The 17,712-nt window shown below is 35.6% G+C and overlaps 1 protein-coding gene across 2 annotated transcripts in view; it reads left to right on the forward strand.

The window, feature by feature from the left end:
• ABCC9 (ATP binding cassette subfamily C member 9) overlaps window positions 1-17,712 on the forward strand; it is a 130,673-nt gene that overhangs the window by 25,857 nt on the left and 87,104 nt on the right. For both annotated transcript variants that reach the window (XM_077774540.1, XM_077774541.1), the window contains exons 9-15: window positions 417-611; window positions 2,563-2,715; window positions 3,202-3,357; window positions 6,089-6,223; window positions 8,256-8,418; window positions 12,856-12,896; window positions 13,794-13,936. In XM_077774540.1, the coding sequence (XP_077630666.1) occupies window positions 417-611; window positions 2,563-2,715; window positions 3,202-3,357; window positions 6,089-6,223; window positions 8,256-8,418; window positions 12,856-12,896; window positions 13,794-13,936 (986 nt within the window). The remainder of the gene's footprint in view (window positions 1-416; window positions 612-2,562; window positions 2,716-3,201; window positions 3,358-6,088; window positions 6,224-8,255; window positions 8,419-12,855; window positions 12,897-13,793; window positions 13,937-17,712) is intronic.

A 17,712-nucleotide genomic window follows, 5' to 3' on the forward strand; every position in this document is an offset into this window, starting at 1 on the left:
AATCTCTCAATAATCTAGATCTTAGTACTTTACTATCTTCTTTTCCATACAAAGGTATCTGGTAATAGTCATGACAGAAATACATTTTCCAAACCAAAGAGAATTAACATTAATTTGGCCTTAAGGGTTTTGGGTTATCCTTGACAACTAAAAATAATGCAAAGTCTTTGAAAATCTGGCCTTTTTACTCTTCATTGTATTTCATTGAAAGGCACTCAGTCGCTGCTGTTTGCATAGAGTGCAAAGATATGGATTATGCATACTATACTAAAGGGACTCCTTAACATTTACTTATAAACTTAACATATCATCAGAAATATCAGAAGGAATTGCCTGCAATTAAATTTAATTTAATTTAATAAGATTAAATGCTGTTCCAGTCATTTTATTTTGGTTCATCTGTTTTTTTCTTTCAGAAAAAAGTAGCAGATCATCCAAACAGGACTCCATCTATATGGCTAGCAATGTACAGAGCTTTTGGGCGACCAATTCTGCTTAGTAGCACATTCCGTTATCTTGCAGATTTACTAGGTTTCGCTGGACCTCTCTGTATTTCTGGAATAGTTCAGCGTGTGAATGAAACGCAGAATGGGACAAATAATACAACAGGAGTAAGTCTGTGGTGCTTTTGAAAGGGAACATATTATTGGCACATTTTATTGTAATTGTTACTTTTTATGAAAGCAGTTCTATGAACAGTTTGTACAGGCTTATTTACAGAGAATTGAGTGTATTTAAAGCAAAGAAAACAATTACTTACCTTGTAGAGAAAATCATGTGTTTATTAATTGAATGCATCTGTTCAACAAAATTATTTCTCAGATTCAGAGCCTACAGACATTTGATAAGTATCTACTGTGTGCCAGAAGCCATGCTTAGAAGTTTCACATTGATTATTTTCTTTGCTCTTTTTAGCAACTCTTCGAAGAATTTTCAGCATGAGTACATGAAGAGTGGCCAAGTTAATTTTTAGAGGCCTATGACCAATCATGTTAGCAATGTGATTTGTACTACATATATTTTTCTTTTCTTATATGATAAAGACCCCTGATTCATAGTGATCAGGGCAAGTCACATTGTGGTATTTTTATTAAATATTATTCTACTATTTGGGGGGCTATATGGTATAAGATACTGTATATTTGCTGTTGTAAATATAGAGTTTTTTCTGTTCTTAAGAAAGTCGCATCATGAACTTCCTCGTTTCTTTCTAAGAATTGATTTTTCTAGTTTCACAGATAGAAAAATTTAGTCTAGATGAATCAGTTTTTCTTTTCTATTCTTTCAGTCAGATTTCCTTTCCTTTTTTCTTCACCTATTAAAATTTCATGCATTTTTCAAAGCCTGCATTAAATGCTATCTCTTCAGTGAAGCTTTTCTGATTGTTCTGGTTAGAATTTGACTCTCCTTCATACCCTCCAACACATTGTTGATTTCACCTTGGCACTTGCTGTAAATGCTATTTATAAGGAAGCATGTTATTTATGGATATGCTTATCTTTCTAGGTGGTAAGCTCTTTAAACAGAATGACTGTGAACTCTACATATCTGTGTTCACAATGTGTAGCCCATTTCCTTGCTTATATTAGTGTTCAGTTATTATTGAAGTGAACAGATATTTTCACCATTGAATACACTTTTGTGATGTTTTGTCTCTACTAGCCTCATTATGTTCCATAAATTACACATAAAATTTTTCTATCATCCTTCTCCCTTACACATATTAATCACACATTTTTCTGAGAAGGAACAGAACTTACACATTTTGTATGTATCCCCATGAAAGAAAAGAAAGGGTCCAGAAGTAGAACTTAATGGATCTAACCTGCAAAAAAAGAGTATTGCCCAAACTGACATGATGTACTTATTTGAGTGTTACCTTTCTCTCACTTCTAACCAAGTTACCACATACTGTTGTTCAATACAAAAGGCAATCAGTTTTGTATATCCTTATTATGACTTCAGTCATATTCCTACTGACACAATTTTATAAGCTATGTTTTGTCATTGGGAGTGTCAACATGGGTGAAATCAATAGCCAAATTACATACTTCATAATTTATCACTTATTTTGTTAATATAAATTAAGATATATGAATATTAGACTAAGTCAACTGTAGAATTAGTTTAAATTAGTAAAGCTATAAAAATTGTATTTTTTCTTGCTGACCAACTATCACTTTTGTGGTTTCTACTTCAGTAGAAATTACAGTCTAAATTAACTTTGATCTTCAGTTACTACTCCTCAAGATGGAATATACCTTTCCCAAAAATGTACTTACATTTTTTTTAATTAAAATTTACCTTTTTTTCTACAATTAGGCATTTCCGGCAATCTTAATGATCAATTTGGGATTTTATGCATTGAACTTGTTTAAATTTATATCTGCAGACATGGTGAAGAAAAGCCAAAACTACCTGGCTATGGCTCATTCCACTGCTGCATTATAGAGACATTCAGTTTTTATATTTAAAAATTATGCATCATTTGATAAGTGTGAGCTGTATATCTGGTATATGAAAAGGCCAGTTCTAATTTATGTCTTTTTCTTTTGGGACAAGATTTCAGAAACTCTTTCATCAAAGGAATTTCTTGAAAATGCTTATGTACTAGCAGTTCTTCTTTTCTTGGCCCTTATTCTGCAAAGGACATTTTTGCAGGCTTCCTACTACGTAACCATAGAGACTGGCATTAACCTCCGTGGAGCTCTGCTGGTACGTGCAGCTTTGAATGATCCTTGTTTATCGAAAATGCCATATGCCATTCAATGATAGGAAGGGTAGTGGTGTCAGCTTTGTTTTTCTTTCTGTTTTGACTTTGATTCTACAACTTCAACACTTCTAGGAGCTACTCGATAAAAGAAACAGAATTAGCAGACCCACTGAATTTAAAAAAAAAAAACTTTTGTAGTAATATATTAAGAAAGCTTTTGAGATCTTTCATTTAATTACCTCTGTTTCAAGTTGTTCTAGAGCTTATGTTTAAAGCTAAATATATGTTTTGATTATATAGCCAGAAAGTTATGTTTGTGTTTAGTTGAAGACTGAAAGTAACTATGCTAAACTGAAAATAGTAGTCGGCTGAAGATGTCATAACAGGGATTTTTTTCCAAAAATATTTTTTAAATGTCATATTTTCAATGGAAGTAAGGAAACAGTGTTGATTAAGTTTAAAGTTTCAAATACATTTTTTTTTTGCAGGCGATGATATACAATAAAATTCTTAGGCTCTCTACATCTAATTTATCCATGGGTGAGATGACCCTGGGACAGATCAATAACTTGGTTGCCATTGAAACCAATCAACTCATGTGGTTCTTGTTCCTGTGTCCCAATCTATGGGCAATGCCTGTTCAGGTAAATCAATATAAGTAATATTCTCATTTGCAGAGGAAGCAAAACAAAAGGAGTATGAAATATTTCGCTCAGTAAAGAGTAAATGTTTTGAACATGCTGTTATTATACTTTTTTTTTTTTTTTCAAAGAAAGAGAGGGGAGAGGAAGAGAGAATCTTAAGCAGGTTTCACACCCACACAGAGCCCAAGATGGGGCCTTTTCTCATGACTGTGAGATCATGACCTGAGTTGAAATCAAGAGTCAGATGCTTAACTGACTGAGCCCATCAGGTGCCCCATATACCCTTTTTATAGAAAAGAAAGCTGAGACTCAGAAATCCTCTGACAGGTTAAGAAAGTGGGGTTTGAAATTCTCCTGCTTAAGTTCAAATATCTGCTCTACCCTGTTTGCACAAGTGTATAAATACTCAAAATATTAATTTTTTTAACTTTAAAATTGGGATGATAATTGTATCTGCCTTGTAGAATTGTTTCATCATCAAGACTAAATACATTAATATGTGTAGCACATTTAGCATAGTGCTTAGCACTTCATGGGCTTTCAGTAATTGTTAGTTATTATTGACCGAATTCACGCAAGTCATGTAGCCAAGGCTTGATCCCTTTCATTTTGACAGAAGCTTTTATAGCATTTCTAAAGTAAAGTGTTGCTGTAATCCATCCCAAAGTTTCAATAGCTGATGTATTATAAAATGTCAAACTTTATAAGGTGGTAGGAACACTAACAAGCTGGAGGGCTATTTAGCTATTTTTTATGGAAAATAGCAATTTAGAAAAGATGATTTTTACCCCTAATTGGGTAAAAATAGCAAAAGAAATGTTTTCAGCTCTTTCCTCTATGTGATGCTGAGTATGTTTAATCATCTCAAGTTTTGCATGCTGTAGATGGAGCTTAAACTGTAGATCCTGTATTTTTTTAAGTTTATTTATTTATTTTGAGAGAGAGAGTAGAGGAGGGGCAGAGAGAGAGGGAAAGAGAGAGAATCCTAAGCAGGCTCAGTGTTATCAGTGCCGAATCCAATGTAGGACTCATCTTACAAACCGTGAGATCATGACCTGTGCCGAAATCAAGAATCAGATGCTTCACCAATTGAGCCACCCAGGCACCCCAAGTATAGATTTTGTTTGATCCAGTCTGTCCATGTTTATTAAAATGTATGCAATAATAAAGAAGATATGGCAGTTTTTACACTTATTGTTTGCCTTGTTAGTTTTATCTTTTTAAAATTTTTTTAACATTTATATATTTGTGAGAGAGAGAACAAGCACAAGCAATGGGCAGAGAGGAGACAGAGGATCCAAAGCAGACTCTGCACTGTGAGCACAGAGTACCATGCGGGGCTCAAACCCACAAACCCTGAGATCATGACCTGAGTTGAAATCAAGAGTCAGTCGCTAAACAGACTGAGCCACCCAAGCACCTCACGGTGCTTTTTAGTTTTAAATGGAAACCCAAGTGAAACAAAAGTGTGTATCATGTGCAGTGCTTGACACAAAGTAAGATAAAATATGTTCGGTCTCATTTCATCAAAATGTATTTATTATACAGTAGCTGCCTAGGTGGTATAATTTAAAGTACACCAAAAATCCCAGGCTACCTCTGAATGATTGCATCATGAGTGACATTAAGGAAACTTTCATTTTGATTGGAATTCTTAAAAAGCATAATTGGTTAGACAGTAAATATGTGCACTTGCCTCCAAAAGGCCACTATTAAGCTGTTGCCATTGGCATACACTCAAGAGTTAAATGCTTTAACTGCATGGCTATAGTTCATTAGTTGACATTTTTAGCCATGGTAATCTGAGCTATTGTGGGGAAATAGCAGGGAGAGATTGCAGGGTCAAATCCTAAATTTTAAAGGAAGAAGAAGAAAGCGACAAGCCAGAGAGGGTTGGCTTACGTGGGTCAGCCTTGGCTCTTCAGAAATTATTTTTTGTTAAAAATGTATTTTTTAATTTTGAGAGAGACAGAGGCAGCATGTGCAGGGGAGGGGCAGAGAGAGAGGGAGAGAATCCCCACCAGGTTCTGCACTGACAATGCAGAGCCTGATGTAGGGCTCGAACCCACAAAACTCTGAGACCAAGAGTCTGTCGCTTACCCGACTGAGCCACCCAGGCACCAGTGGGAAATAAATTTTAAAAGGGAAGTGAGGTATGATGGGGTACTACCTTTAACTTCTCTGAAGTTTTAGATAAGCCTACACTTCGTGTCATCAAGTGACTTCTGGGGTCATTGAGGATGTGAGGAGTCCAGATTATTCCTTTAGTCTGCAAACAACCATCCAGTACTCACTTACATTATGATGTTGTCTCCTCCTTTCCATCCTTTCCACCTGGAAATGTTTATACAATTCCATAAAAATATGGAATATCAAAGTTATGATGAGTGGTAACATTTTCAAGAAACATTTCATGTCTTTTTAAAAATGTGAAGACTGCCTTCGAAGGTCAGAAGCATCACAGGACCAGTCTGTAGCTTCATGCAGCAAACTGGTTTGACACTGATTGCGCAGATCATCATCCTAACAATAAATTCTGACTCTGTAGCTTTCCCCAAATAACTCATAGTAAAACCCAACTGCTCATAGTTAAGTTGACCTCCAAGTAAATGTGTTAGTCAATTAATTAAGAATTAAGAAATCCTACATTTTCACCAAAATATATTTCCTTTCATGCAGCAGTGGCCACGTCCCTTTTCATTTTCCCGTTTCCATATGTTTTCTTTTCTAGATCATCATGGGAGTGATTCTGCTCTATAATTTACTTGGATCAAGCGCATTGGTTGGGGCAGCTGTCATTGTACTCCTGGCACCCATTCAGTACTTCATCGCGACAAAATTGGCAGAGGCTCAGAAGAGCACTCTTGTAAGTTAACATCTTTTGGAAACTTTACTAGGAAAATATAGTAAGCTGTTTCATTTTCAAAATAATAAGAAATTAATACATGCCACTCAGAATAATTTGGAAACTATTATGTTTCATTTCAATTCTTAGATGGCAAATGTGTACCTTCTGTGTTGCAAAAACACTTTTCTTTTAAATATTTACATTTATTTGAGAGACAGAGAGAGAGAGAGAACGAGTGGGGGAGGGACAGATAGAGAGAGGGAGACAGAATCTGAAGCAGGCTCTGTGCTGGCAATGTAAATTTGGAGGCAGGGCTCAAACCCACAGAAACATGAGATCATGAACTGAGCCAAAGTCAGATGCTTAACCAGCTAAGCCACCCAGGTGACTTGGAAAAGCACTTTTTAAAAGTGGATTTGAAATGTATCACTTGATCTTAAACTCAAAATGCCAGAATCACAATTCATGATGGTGTTAAATGCCATGAGGTGATGAGGCTTTGACTCTTCTAGATCATTGATCTAGAGTATGTACCTAAGTCTATTTTTGAGCCCACTGGATATTAATTATTGATATGGGAGAATTGGATCAAAGAACAAATAAAGCATCAAGTTTATCGTTTCTGAAGTGAAATATCCCTAGAGTTGAATCAAACCACGTGATGTTCTATGAAGTTACCCTGAAATATTTCAGTGGCAGCTGCTCTGGCCGAATATGTTCGTGGTCAACTTGGCAAGCAAGAAAAAGCCCAATTATTGACCCCTTCTGGCTTCAGTTTGCCATGAAATCATTTTATTTGAGCAAGAATTGGCTTCTTTTAAATAAATGTTTGCAAATAATAAAATTGTTGACAGCATGTTCAGAAATAAAGTTTGATTAAATATGAGCAAAGCTGTCTGTAAATCAGGCATAAAATGTAGGGATGCTGCCACTGATGGAATTGTTTTCCAAGTTGGTTTCTACTGTGACAAGCAAATTGCATGTCATGCAGGTGGTTGTTATCACTTGTTTTTCTGTTGCTTCTGGTGAGGTTACTCATTATTTCTGTCTGAACCATCTACCTGTCTTTACTTTAGGACATGAATACAGAGAGGTGAGTAAGAGGAACACAAAGTGGAGACAGGACTATCCTCAAACATCTGTCTTTCATTTAGCTAGTCATACTGTACTCATTTACTCATGTACCAATCATTTGATAGGCATCTAAGACTAGGTAGAGACCAGAAGGTGAACAAAAATCAAGCCATTTGCTAATTTTACTTCATCCTATCTGCCTTTTGGTCATTTGTGCTGCTCCTTTTGATAGTTCATAGGTCATAATGTACCTTACTGGAAATTCTAATATTTGACGGTGGTAGAAATTGCAATGGCTGAGTAAATTGTGGCTCTTGTAAGTGCTAAAAAATCTCTTTACACTTAACCCAAATTGTTAGTAATCATTAAATCTAATTTAAGCCTTAAACAAGAGCTTATGAAGAAGTATGCAGAAATCTCTTGAAGTTAAAAGGAATAGCCTTAGTTTTATGAAGTGTATTATGAAGATACAGTATTCACACACCGTGTGAACATATACAACCCTGACATTCCCAAATAAGTAGCAAACTAACTTTTCTTACATTCATTGTTTTCTTTTCTTCTAAGTATGAGTGCTAGTGCTGAAGAGAGAATAAAATGAGTTCAGTGTTAGAAGGAACCATTGAAAGTCTCTGTATCATTTCCCTAAATGTTTATAATTACTATCTGTAGACATTATTCAAGGAAACCATGTGAGACTTAAAGAAACTGCTTTTATTTAACTCAAAGTAGCAGAAGCGTGAGAGGTTTTAGGTGGAAGAAATTGGAAGCCATTTCATTCAACTCTTCATTTTACAATTGGAGGTGGAAGCACAGAGGATTGGACACTTTATTCCGGGGATCTCAAAGCCACAAGCGGCAGCATAGCCAGGCAGAAATCAAGATCTCATTCATCCCTGTTTGTTATATATGTGGTCTTGCCTGTTTGATTCACTTGGATACAGCATGCATTGTTCTCTATTTCTTTGTTTTATAGGATTATTCTACTGAGAGACTGAAGAAAACAAATGAAATATTGAAAGGCATCAAACTTCTAAAGTTGTATGCCTGGGAGCACATCTTTTGTAAAAGTGTAGAAGAAACAAGAATGAAAGAACTATCCAGTCTCAAAACCTTTGCACTCTATACATCACTCTCCAGTAAGTTGCTATGGTGATAAAAACCACCAAAAAATATGTGGTCTATTCAGCTTTGGTGGTGATCACTGAGACCTTCTACTCATCAGAGGAAGCCCATTTATTTTCCACACGGGTGCTGTTCATTAGCCACTGGCCACATGAACCTATTTAAATTTAAATTAAAGAGCAGGATTAGCATAGGCTTAGAGTAGACCTAAATTTGATTCGTTATAAGATGTGTGCTTTTGTCATGTTACTTTACATCCGAAATCCTTGTGTTTGTTTGTTCATTTGTTTGTTTGTTTGTTTTTGTATCTGTAAAATTGGATGGGATGAGCATAGTACCTGTAATTGAAATCACCATCAGTTACAGTTGGGATGAATACTAGGTTTTCAGTAAAAATTTAGGTAAGGTTATTAACTTTAACTGTATTATTATTGACCTTCTTATCCCCAAAGATCCTCAAGAATTATCTGCAGTTGTCTTACCTATCTCTCTGGGAGCTTATGATATTATATTTTTTTGAAAATTATACTTAGCATTCTGTTTTTGAAAATCCAGGAGAAAAAAAATGTCAGTGCTTCCAAAATTACATTCACATAAAACCCTCTTTTTCAATACATTTTCAAGAACTTTTACACATGAAGCATTTTTAAAAACTTCAACTCTAATTTTTAGATAAAGCAATCATTTAAGAAATTGTCTTTTTCTCAGAGTGACACTGAGTACTCTCAAGAATAATTATGTTTATGTTAGTACATTTCTTACAAACTTAGCTGAACTACTCCCACCAACATTTGATTTGGTTTATGTGTCAGTTTTGCTTATCTCTATTGTTCCCAAGACCTTGAACAAATTAAAGTTTTGTAGATTTATACATTGATTCCTCTTGAATTCTAAACTAACTTAGTTCTTAGAGATTACGAATACTTCTTTTGTGAAATAAATTTAGAGAAAAAAGTTGGTTTATATAGCTCATTTATTCTAGCCCTAAAGCCTGATGCATTAGAAATGAAATGGAAAGGAGATTCATCTTCCAGCTCTGCACCACTTCTAATGTGGTGTCAAAATGCTAGAAGATGAAATGATTGATAGCCACTTATTTATAAAATAGGATTCTAAGGTGGTGATCCTGAGAATACATTCCTTTTTGCAGCAGACTGAAATACTCATGAGAATGATGGATGCAGCCGGAAATAATGACAAAATAAAAATACATTGAGATAATCAGCCAATTACTGCCATTAGTGGCTCCACACGTATCATCCCATTTAATGCTCCCAACTTTCTAATTATTTAGATTCTACTATTAACTCTGTTTTAGATATTAGAAGATTGAGGTGGAGAGAGCTTAAACTTCCCTTAAATCAGGTACCTACTAAATGGCAGAGTTGGGTTGTTAATCCAGCTTGTCTGTCTCCAGACATGAGATTTGGATTGTTTTCTGAATGTGCTATGCAAAAGGAGAGGAAGGAAGAGGCCATAATAGGGGAGAAAAACAACAGATCATGAAGGTAAAAATGCAGAAGCATGTATATATGATAGGCAGCAGAAAATTCTTTTTTTTTCTTTTTAATATATTTTCTTTTTTTTTTTAACAAATAGTNGCAGCAGAAATTCTTGAGTCAGTGATGTAAAATTCCAGTTGGACCATGTTTACGTTTTTTAAGTTTATTTTGATAGAGACAGAGAGAGCACAAGTGGGAGGAGGCAGATTGAGAGAAAGAGAGAGAAAAAATATTCCAAGCAGGCTCCATGCTGTTAACCAGAGCCTGACATGGGGCTCAAACTCACGAACTGTGAGCTCATGACTTGAACTGAAACCAAGAGTCGGAACTTAACTGACTGAACCACCCAGGCGCCCATAAGTTTAAATACAGTATTCTTGGTGATTAGGAGCTGGAACTATGGTTGATGCATAGAACTGGCTATAAATCCCACCTCTGCTGCTTCAGCAATATGACCTTGACCAAGTTACTTATGTCTTCCAAGCCTCAATTTTTTCACCTATAAGGTGAGATGATAATAATATTTATCATGTAGGACTGTAGTAAAGATTAAAATAATGAATGCTATACATGTTGATTGGGTTATTGATTCTATTTGAGGCACGATGTCAAGTGCTTCATACTCATTACCTCATACCAAGCACCTGGCAAATAGCCTAGTGCTCAGCAACCTCCATCCCTCAGTTTCCTCATCTAAAAATTGGTGTAGGGGTGCCTGGGTGGCTCAGTTGGTTAAGTGTCCAACTTCAACTCAGGTTATGATCTCATGGTTCATGGGTTTAAGCCCTACCTCAGGCTCTGTGCTGACAGCTCAGAGCCTGGAGCCTGCTTCAGATTCTGTGTCTCCATCTCTCTCTGCCCCTCCCACTAACACTCTGTCTCTCTCTCTCAAAAATAAATAAACATTAAAAATTTTTAAAAATTGGTGTAATAATAAAATCATTACCACAGGTATATTGTGAGAATCAAATGAGGCAGTGAATGTGACACTGTTCATTAACTGTTAAAAACATTTTATAAATAGTATTTGTAGAGCATCATAAGAAGACAAAAATAATGAAAGAAAAAAGTCAACTGTCTAACAAAGTGGTTACTGTTGGGTCTTACAGGACAAACTGACCCAAAATGAAAGTCTGTCTCAGCAACTTGGCAGCTCTATAGCCTTGGTCAGTCTTCAGTAAAGTCTCAGTTTTCTCATCAGGAAGCTGGGAAGTATTAAGAGGATCTTGGGGAATTAAATAAGATAATATGGATAAAGTGTTTAGTACCTGAAACATTAAGGTGCTCAATCAGTGGTATCTGAAAATATTGAAAAGCAAATTAAACAGCACACTTACTAATAGAAGAGAAAATCCAGCTTTTGTGAATCAGTGTTCTTGCCAGTTGAAATAATATCTGGGGAGAAGGGAAATTCTGTTAATTTCCTAGTCTCCATTGCCAAATGGTCGTGTGCTATTTATGGATTTCATCCATTGGTAAAAGACAAAAAGACAGTATTATATTTTTTCCTCTTCAGTTTGCTAGATCTGCATTTAAATCCAAGCTGTATCACCTCCCAGTTTGGAATCTTGCATGATACTCACTCTCCTAAGCTGCTTCCTTAATTATTGTGTATGGTAGATGTAATCATTAAATGAGAATGTATGTAAAGCACTCTTATCATACCTCAATGATGGTGACTTCTTAGTAGCCGAGGAACGTGGTAGCAAGCAGTCGGAGAGTCCAGACTTCATTGGTTTGAATCCCAGCTGTGTGACCTGAAGCTTCTCATTTTCATCTTTGTAATGCAATAGGAAGGGTACCTGCTACATGTACTTGGTGCAGATTGCTGTATAAATGGTTTTTTTTCAATCAAATAGCAGTTCTTGCTCTTCCTCATCAAAGGGAGATTACTTATTCAAAATGTGGACTATAAAAGGAATTATAAACAATGATGAGGGGTAAAGAAAGAAATACACTTAGAAAACAGGGTGACAATAGCCAGAGAAAGAAGATGGAGGCAGAAACGTGGCTCCTCCTCTGTGCTGTTATAAAACTCAGAGCAGTGTTTGAATTCGCAGTATTATACAAGAATTTGAATTTGATAACCACACCACATCTGGACCTGCAAAAGCACAATCTAATTCTGTGTTCAGGGTTCAGGATAGTTCATGAGAGTAGATCATGAGGACTGATGATGATTTATTTGTGGGTAGATTCTCTTCTGCATGTCAAGAAAACTAGGTTCTAGCTCTCACTCTGTTAGTAATTCACTTAATCTTTTAGCCCCCAATCCCTAGAATTCTATGTTTATAAAAAATATAACTACAAATTATCAATTTGGCTTTGTGATTTTACTGTGACCTCCAAATACTAGTAATTGAGCCTAAATTTAATGTTTTTGTTTCGGTTATGCATATCATGTGTATCCAGTATTAGTGCAATATGTTTCTGCAGAGACATTTAAACTAACAGAGGGTTCAGGATATGGAGTTATTTTGTTAGCAAAATGTCTATACATGAAAATAAATATCACTTTTGGAAGGAGAATTTGAAGTGATGTCAAATTCTTGGTTTTATCCATATAATAGCTTAATTTTCATACATTTAAGTTAGTTTAGGGACCACGTGAAATATAGATGGTGAATACTCCAAGAATGCACATTTATTAAAGTCTAGTGATTTGCACCACTAAAGGAGCATTTTATATGAATTTTGCGGCTTGTAACATTTTATAGAAAACAGCTTTTCAGTAAGAGAAAATGTTTTCTGATTAAGACTCATGTGGGAGGAACTCATATGCCTGAGAACAAGGAAATACCAACTGGGAAACATTTGTGGACTCTAGACAAAAGGCACTTGGTTCTCTCTGTCTTCAAGGGAAGTTAAAGTAATAATAGATGATGACTTAAAGTTACTGAGAATGTTTCACAGTTGAACGAACCTGATGTATTCGATTTCTTTCCACAGTCTTCATGAATGCGGCAATCCCCATCGCAGCTGTTCTTGCTGTAAGAAACTTACTCTTGCTTTTAAACATGGAACTGAGTCAGTGTTTAGAAATGATTCTTGAGCAGAAATGTGTAGGTGGTAATATATGTTCTTCATCTCTGCCAGTTTTCTCTTTGCAGTCCCCATTATAATAGTTCTAATCCAGGGTTTCTCCCTGTGACACTATGAACTTTTTGACCCAGATAATTATTTGTTGTTAGGGCATTTCCTCTGCCTGAGGATGCATAGCAGCATCCATGGCCTCTACCACTTAGAGGCCATTAACACTCCCTAGACACTGTCAAATTGCTCCGGAGAGCAAAATTAACAGTAGTTGAGAACTAACTGTTCTAATCTCCATGACCTGGTTCCCAGACATTCTTACATCAGAATTGTGTTAGATCAACAACCTGAAGATTACATTCTATTTCAGACTAAAAAGACAAACCTGGGAACTCATATTTTATTTAGAAATGTAAATATGTCTGCATCAAGCATAATGTTGGCAATTTTAGTAAAGATACACAATAGGTACCCTAAAGCAATGGAACTTCTTCTTTTTCTCTTTGAAAATTTAGTGTTCATTGGAAAGAACCTGACTGGTTGTTAAGAACTCTAGGTTCACTTCACAGTTACTCCCTCTACTCAGTAATTTGACAGAAGTCAGTTTCCTAATCTGTAAATAGAATCTGTTCTGCCCTTCTCACAAGTTTCTTGCTAAGATGACATGTAAACCATTAAGTATTCTACCAATAACAAGTATTATTTTTCCTAGGGAGTAATTTGGATAAAGCAATTGTTTTCATATTTGCAGTGGACATATTGGGGGTAGCAGAATATGTTATTTTCTAAAATTGAATGTAAGCGTTAGTGAAACTTTCTCCAGCTTTCTCTAAAGAACTTCTTTCTTTGCACAGACGTTTGTGACGCACGCGTATGCGAGTGGGAACAATCTAAAGCCTGCAGAGGCCTTTGCTTCATTGTCTCTTTTTCATATCCTGGTCACCCCACTGTTCCTGCTCTCTACAGTGGTCAGATTTGCAGTCAAAGCCATCATAAGGTATGCACTGGAATGTCTGGAGTTCTTTGCCTCATTATGGAAATAATATATCTTGAAAAAGTTTAAAAAACAACATTCAAATCGCTGCCCGTTGTTAAAAATTTTAATACGCTACTTTTCTGTCTTTTACAATTATTTTTCGATGAAAATAACTATGATTTTAAAGTAAAAGTTTTGAATTTATGTAGCTTTTGACTCCTTATTTCACTTACTGTTTTTATTTTTCCCTTCATTAAGATCATGATTTTTTTTAGCTATGCAATAGTCTATTGTATTGAAATACTGTATTCTAATTTATTTAATAATTACCTCCTTATTGGGCATTTGGAATGTTTCTACTTTCTACCTAGCATAAATAATATAACTAACATTGTGATAAACATCTGTTTTTATCTTTAAAGTTTTCTTTGATTATTTTCTTAAGACAGATTTCTAGAAGTGGGGGTACTAGTTTAAACAGTATGTATATAGGGGCCCATGTACCCCAATGTTCATAGCAGCACTCTCAACAATAGCCAAATTATGGAAAGAACCTAAATGTCCATCAACTGATGAATGGATCAAGAAGATGTGATTCATCTATACAATGGAATACTACATGGCAATGAGAAAGAATGAAATCTGGCCATTTGTAGCAACATGGATAGAACTCGAGGGTGTTATGCTTAGCGAAATAAGTCAGGCAGAGAAGGACAGATACCATATGTTTGCACTTATAAGTGGATCAGGAGGAACTTAACAGAGGACCATGGGGGAGGAGAAGGGGAAAAATAGTTGAGGAGAGGGAGGGAGGCAAACCATGAGAGACTCTTGAATACTGAGAACAAACTGAGGGCTGATGGAGGTGGGGGAGAAGGGAAGGGGGGTGATGGGCATGGAGGAGGGCACTTGTTGGGATGAGCACTGGGTGATATATGGAAACCAACTTGACAATAAACTATGAAAGAAAAAAGTAAATAAAAATAAACAGTATGCATATTTTTAAAATTTTTGTTAAGGCTCTTATTTTAATTCCAGTATAAATGTAAAGTGTTATATTAATTTCAAGTATAATTATAGTGATTCAGTAATTCCATACATTACTCAGTGCTCATCAAGATAAGTGTACTCTTAACTCCCTTCAACTGTTTTACCCCTCCCCTCACCCACCATCACTTTGTTCTGTATAAAGAATCTGTTTCTTAGTTTGTCTCTTTCTTTGTTCATTTATTTCGTTTCTTAAATTCCACATATGGGTAAAGTCATATGGTATTTGTCTTTCTCTGACTAACTTATTTTGCTTAGCATAATACATTCTAGCTCCATCTACATTGTTGCAAATGACAAGATTTCATTCTTTCCTATGGTTGAGTAATATTCCATTGTGTGTGTGTGTGTGTGTATGTACATATCTCTTTATATATATCTATATATAGATATCTCTTCTTTACCCATTCATCTATTGATGGATACTTGGGCTGTTTCCATCATTTGGCTACTGTAAATAGTGCTTCAATAAACATAGGTGGGCATAGCTCCTTTCGAATTAATGTTTTTGTATTCTTTAGGTAAATACCCAGTAGTGGGATCAGTGAATTGAAGGGTAGTTCTATATTTAATTTTTTGAGGAACCTCCGTACTGTCTTCCACAGTGGCTGTACCAGTTTGCATTCGCACCAGTAGTTCAGAGGATTCCTTTTTCTCTACATCCTCACCAATACTTGTTGTTTATTGTATTTTTTATTTCAAGCATTCTGACACTGTGAGGTGATAATTTTACTGTGGTTTTGATTTGCATTTCCCTGATGATGAATGATGTTGAGCATCTTTTCATGTATCTGTTGGCCATCTATATGTCTTTGATGAAATGTCTACTTATGTCTTCTGCCCATTTTTTCCATTAGATTATTTTTTGGTGTTCAGTTATATAAACAATAAGTATATTTTTAAGATCCTTAATGAATATTGTTATGTTGCTTTACACTTAGAGAGTGATAGGTCAAAAGATATATACATTTTTAAGATTTTTTTAAATGAAAATGGCCATATTATTTCCAGTGAAGCTGTGTCAGTTTATATTTGCACTAACAGTGATGGACAGTGTTCCCATCAGCACATAGATACTGTTTTAATTTTAATTTAATCTAGAAAAATGTTTAAGTAAGGCCCATGACTTCTACAAATGGAAAGACTGCAAACCCACTCCACATTTTGCTCATTTTAAATGTGCTCTCTAGTGTTTTTAACCAGATAGTTTGTCTCAGACTCACAGTTTCCCACAATGCACAACAATAAAAATAAATGTGATATGATAATGACCATTTTCCCATTTTTCTTGTATTGTATAAATAAGTATGCTACCGAACTATATCATATAGCTGTTTGTGCCACAATCTACTGCATCACAAAAAAAAGTCTTAAAGTATTTTGCTTATTGTATAAGATCTTATAAACTTTATAAAACCTCAGCGTGTTTCATAAACAGTTATATCACGTCTGGCTTTTGAAAGAAATGTCAAGATGTTGCAATACTGAGAAAAATTGGAAAATGGAGGCCTTAAATATATGATGACTGGAATTGTCATTGATAGCAATGCTGAACATTTCTTGTAAGGTCTTTCAAATGAGATAATTTTCCCAATGGCTATGTAATACTAAGAAAACTAGTATTTGGTATTTAAATATCAGAATCTTCAGTTTTAGGCAATAGTTTATATTGGTTTAACAATGGCTTACTACCAAATAACATTCAGATGCATATACATTATCTTATTATAAATAGGTTCTGATTGGTTACAGTAGTATCTCAAAATGATTTCAATCCTCTTCTCTAAGTTGTGTTACTAGTAAACAGTTCTAGAACTGTGAGAATTTAAAGATCAGGCCCTCTGGCTTCATCTGCCTCATTTTCTTTTCTTACTGTTCTGCCTCCGAAACAGTTGTGCGGAACACTGACTGATTTTTGTAGCACCACTTCCAAATTAGGCGGTGCTCTGGAAGGGAAGCTACTTCAAACAATAAAATTGATAAATGGCCAAAGTCTGCTATTTTGGTCCTTATTTTCATTTTCTCCATTTAATAGCTGTCCTTCTCATGGTTTCATTTTTAATTGGAATTTGACTTTGTACCACAAGTGGGGATATAAAAGTTAGTTGATAACTTATAACAGATAACTTCTCTAAAGTCAGGAGGTTACCAAGCATCAAGAGGACTTTAAGAGTGTATTTGGGAAAAAAAATAATAACAGAAAAAAAAACCAGCAGAAAACCCAAGAGTTTCTTCCCACTTCATAGTATATAATCCTACTGTAGTAAATCCCAGTAAAGTTGAGAGTGGATAATATTCGTTGTATATTTCTGCATAGCACTCTTTCTTCGTTATATCTTGGGGAAAGGCATTTGCCAGTTTGATAAAGACCAGTCTGTTTTCAGGGCTCAGCTCCAGATTTCCCAAGCCATAGGCTGAATAGAATCAGCATATAAACACTCACTTCTCTAAAATGAGTCTCAGTGGTTGATTTGTGGGTCCTACAGAGATGACCGACCAACAGGGGAGGCCAGGGCTTTTTCCCCTCTGTGTGCTGGCTCTGGGAACCCAAATGAGCTTTTTCCCAATTTTGACTGGGCTTGGCATTTCCTGCTGTGCCTGGGAGCCTGTGACCAGTCTTTGATGCCAGTTGGCCCACAGTGAGCTGAGCAGCCTGTTTATAATCGGAGACTTTGGTGAGCTGATTTTGAAACCTCCTGTTCAGGACCGCGGAAGTCATAAGTTCTCCATTGCACTCTTAAATGCATTCT

Source organism: Crocuta crocuta, unplaced genomic scaffold (assembly GCF_008692635.1).
Source record: "Crocuta crocuta isolate KB4526 unplaced genomic scaffold, BGI_CrCroc_1.0 scaffold176, whole genome shotgun sequence".
Classification (NCBI taxonomy): Eukaryota; Metazoa; Chordata; class Mammalia; order Carnivora; family Hyaenidae; genus Crocuta; species Crocuta crocuta.